Source organism: Cygnus atratus, unplaced genomic scaffold (assembly GCF_013377495.2).
Source record: "Cygnus atratus isolate AKBS03 ecotype Queensland, Australia unplaced genomic scaffold, CAtr_DNAZoo_HiC_assembly HiC_scaffold_220, whole genome shotgun sequence".
In the NCBI taxonomy this organism is placed as follows: Eukaryota; Metazoa; Chordata; class Aves; order Anseriformes; family Anatidae; genus Cygnus; species Cygnus atratus.
Genome location: NW_026109813.1, coordinates 1 through 3,804, shown reverse-complemented (window position 1 = coordinate 3,804; position 3,804 = coordinate 1). Strand labels below are relative to the sequence as shown.

The window sequence follows — 3,804 nt, the reverse complement described above, 5'->3', positions numbered from 1 at the left end:
GAGGGGATAGCAGTGCCTGTTTTCTATCTAGACTTGGGGAAGGCTTTCAGTGCTGTTTCCCATGAGATCCTCATGGACAAGCTGTCAGTGTACGAGCCAGGTAAGTGGCACAAAATCTGGTTGGAGGCCAGTAATTGGCAGTGTGCCCCAGGGGTAAATGCTGGGTCCAGTCCCGTTTAACATCTTCGTTGATGAGCTCGGTGATCTGACAGAGCGGCAAGTCTGCTGAGGACACAAACCTGGGAGGAGCGTGTGATACAGCAGAGGGCCATGCTGCCCTCTGGAGGGACTGGGACAGGCTGACAAGAACCTGCTGAAGTTCAACATGGGGACGTGCAAGGTCCTGCCCCCGGGAAGGAACAACCCCATGCACCAGGACGTGCTGGGGGGGCCCGCTGTCTGGAAAGTGGTTTTGCAGAAAAGCGCCGGTGGACACCAAGTTGAACGTCTTGATACCACTTTGCTGGCAATGGCAGGCATGGAGAACGCTGAGGTCTTTGCCTCGGTCTTCGCTGCCACTCAGGCTTCCCACGTCCCTCGTTTCCCTGAACCTGTAGGTGAGACCTGGGGAAGCGAGGAGCAGGTTCGAGCCCACACGATGAAACTGAACAGGCCCAAGTCTACGGGGCCTGATGCCAAGCGTCCCAGGGTCCTGAGGGAACTGGCTGATGGAGCTGGCAAGCTTCTCTCCATCATATTTGCAAGGTCCTGGCTGTCGCCTGATGTCCCTGGTGACTGGAAGAACTCACTGAGAGCAGCCCTGCGGAGAGGGATTTGGGGGGGGGGGGGGGTCTGGCGGACGAAAGGCTCGCCATGAGCCAGCAGTGGGTGCTTGCAGCCCAGAAGGGCAACCGCGTCCTGGGCTGCGTCACCAGAGGGGTGGGCAGCAGGGGAGGGAGGGGATTGAGCCCCTCTGCTCCGCCCTTGCGAGGCCCCACTTGGAGTCCTGCGTCCAGGCCTGGAGCCCCCAGCACAAGAAGGACGTGGGGCTGTTAGAATGGGTCCAGAGGAGGGCCACGAAGATGCTCAGAGGGCTGGAGCACGTCTCCTGCGAAGAAAGGCTGAGAGAGCTGGGGATGTTCAGCCTGGAGACGAGAAGGCTCTGTGGGGATCTCAACGCGGCGTCTCGGTACTTAAAGGGGGCTTATAAAAAACACGGAGAGCAACTCTTTGCTTGGGCAGACGGTGACAGGGCAAGAGGGAACGGGTTTAAACTGCAAGAGGGGAGATTTAGGTTAGATACAAGGAAGCAATTGTTTACTGTGAGGGTGCTGAGGTTGTCCAGAGCTGGGGCTGCCCCATCCCTGGAGATGTTCAAAGCCAGGCTGGCTGTGGTCTTGCCAGCGCCATACAGGAGGTACTTCGTAGGCCAATACCCCCCAGTACTGCCCAGTATCCCCCAGAGGTTCACAGTACCCTCCCAGTGCCTGCCGGTACTGCCTGGAAACCCCCCCCAGTATCCTCCCAGTGCACCCCAGTAGCACCCAGAACCCCCCAGAACTCCACCATTGACCGCAGTACTGCCCAGAGTCCCCCAGTGTGCTCCCAGTATCCCTCCAATACTGCCTAGAGCACCACCAGCATTGCCTAGAGCTCCCCCACCATGCTCCCAGTGCCCCCCAGTACCCTCCCAGTGCTGCCAGATTCAGCCCCCAAGCTCCCCACTACCCCCTGGAGCTGCCCATTCGCGCCCAAGCCCCCCCAAACCGCCCTGCACCGAAGCTGTGCGCCCGCAGAAACACCCCCAAACCCACCCAGAACCCAGAGCAGACCCCCCCCCCCCGCCCCGTGGCAGGGTGTCCCCAGTGTCTGGATCCTCATTAAGGCCCCTCATTACAGCACCTCGTTAAGGCCGTAAGAACTGCAAAACCAGTGCTTTATTTCACAGCTTTGGCCGCCCACGACAGCGCCCAAATAGGGGGTGGGGGTTAGGGTCCTCCAAATCCCCCCAAAATACCCCAAAACCATGGCCTGGTCCCAGTCCCCCACACCCAGGGATCCCCAGCCCTCCTGAGACCCCCAGATCACCCTGAAATGTCCCCAAATGTTCTCCTGGGGCAAAAAAGGGTCCTGCCGTGTTTTGGGAGGGGGACCCTGGATCTGCCCCGGACCCCTCAAACCCTCCATAGGGAAATGGGAGACACCCTGCCCCCCCCCGCCCCGGGTTCCCCTCAAGCCCCCCGTGGGGAAACGGGGTCCCCCCACATCCCCTTCCAAAGCCCCTATGGAGGATATAGGATTCCTCTGCCCTGTTGGGGTTCCCCCCTCCCCATAAAGCCCCTATGGGTGTCCCCCAACGGTGGGTTTGGGGGGGGGGGGGGGGTGCGGGGACCCCTCGGTGGCGGGGACAGGCATTGGCAGCGAGGGGGCCCCGGTGGCCTCGTGCCCCCCCCTCACTTCGCCGTCATCATCTGCACGAACTCTGCCGGGAGAGAAGGGGATGCTCAGAGGGGACGGGGACACGACAAGCGCTGGGATGTGGCAGGGACACGGCGGGGACGCAGCAGGGGTTGGGGACATGGCAGGGTCATGAGGGACACGGGGAAGGGGGGGGGGGGGGGACAGGGACACAGCAAAGACAGCAGGAATGGGAACGGGAACAGGGGAAACCGTGGAGTCCGTGGGGACGGGGACACAGCAGGCGTGGGGGGGGGCCATGGGGACAACGGGGGGACACGGTGGGCTCCGGTCCCTTGGTGACAAGGGAGACGTGGTGTTCTGTGCCAGCAGCACCAGGACAAAGGGCCCTGCGAGGGGTGACAGGGGACACAAGACCCCATCCTGCAGTGACAGGGGACACGGTGCTGGGGGACGTGGCAGCGTCGTGGCCTGAGGGGCCCGCAGGTGACAGCGGGGCCCCTGGGTGACGGCAAGGGCCCCGCGGGGTGACAGCGACGCCCCCGAGGTGACACCGGCGGCCCGGGGCGGCGCCAGCACTCACCCTCGTAGTTGACCTGCCCGTCCCCGTCGATGTCGGCCTCGCGGATCATCTCATCCACCTCCTCGTCCGTCAGCTTCTCCCCCAGGTTGGTCATCACGTGCCGCAGCTCCGCCGCGCTGATGTACCCGTTCCCGTCCTGGGGACGGCAGGGACGCGGCCGCGAGGCTCCCGCCACGTCCACCCGGCCCCGGCCCCGGCCCCGGCCCCGACCCCGGCCCACCTTGTCGAAGACGCGGAAAGCCTCGCGGATCTCCTCCTCGCTGTCCGTGTCCTTCATCTTCCTCGCCATCATGGTGAGGAACTCGGGGAAGTCGATGGTGCCGTTGCCTGGGGAAGGGCGGCGGGGGGGGGGGGGGGGGGGGGGGGGGGCAGGGGACAGTGAGGGGCGGGGGGTGGGCGGCGGGGGGACGTGGGGACGCGGGCGGGGTTGGGGGGGGGCCGCAAGGGGGCTCAGCCGTCGGCCGTCCACCCCTCGTTGATCATGTCCTGCAGCTCGGCCTCGGTGGGGTTCTGGCCCAGCGAGCGCATGACGGTGCCCAGCTCCTTGGTGGTGATGGTGCCGTCGCCGTCCTTGTCGAAGAGCGAGAACGCCTCCTTGAACTCTTGGGGGACCGTCACCGCGGGCCGGGGTCACACGTTGCCCCCAGCCCACCCCCCCCCCACCCCACCCCCCACCCAACCCCCCCGGCACCGGGGCGCTCCGGGGGGGGGGGGGGGGGGGGGAACACCCCTCAGCCCCACCCCAGGTCCCCTGCTGAGAGCGCTCCGGCGACGCCCCCAGGCGCTCCCGTGTGTCCTCCCCTGGGTCCAGTGTCCCCCCCCCCTCCCCCCCAGGACCCCATTGCGTGACCCCCCACCCCCCC

The 3,804-nt window shown here is 65.2% G+C and overlaps 1 protein-coding gene across 1 annotated transcript; it reads right to left on the bottom strand.

Annotated features, from left to right (window-relative positions):
* Nucleotides 1–1,858: 1,858 nt before the first annotated feature.
* LOC118261160 (calmodulin-like) lies at nucleotides 1,859–3,543 on the bottom strand (the record flags this gene model as incomplete). Its single annotated transcript, XM_035571850.2, has 4 exons — nucleotides 1,859–2,422; nucleotides 2,942–3,077; nucleotides 3,162–3,277; nucleotides 3,397–3,543. Coding segments are annotated over 4 exons (428 nt in total), but the record flags the coding sequence as incomplete, so codon positions are not given.
* Nucleotides 3,544–3,804: the final 261 nt, after the last annotated feature.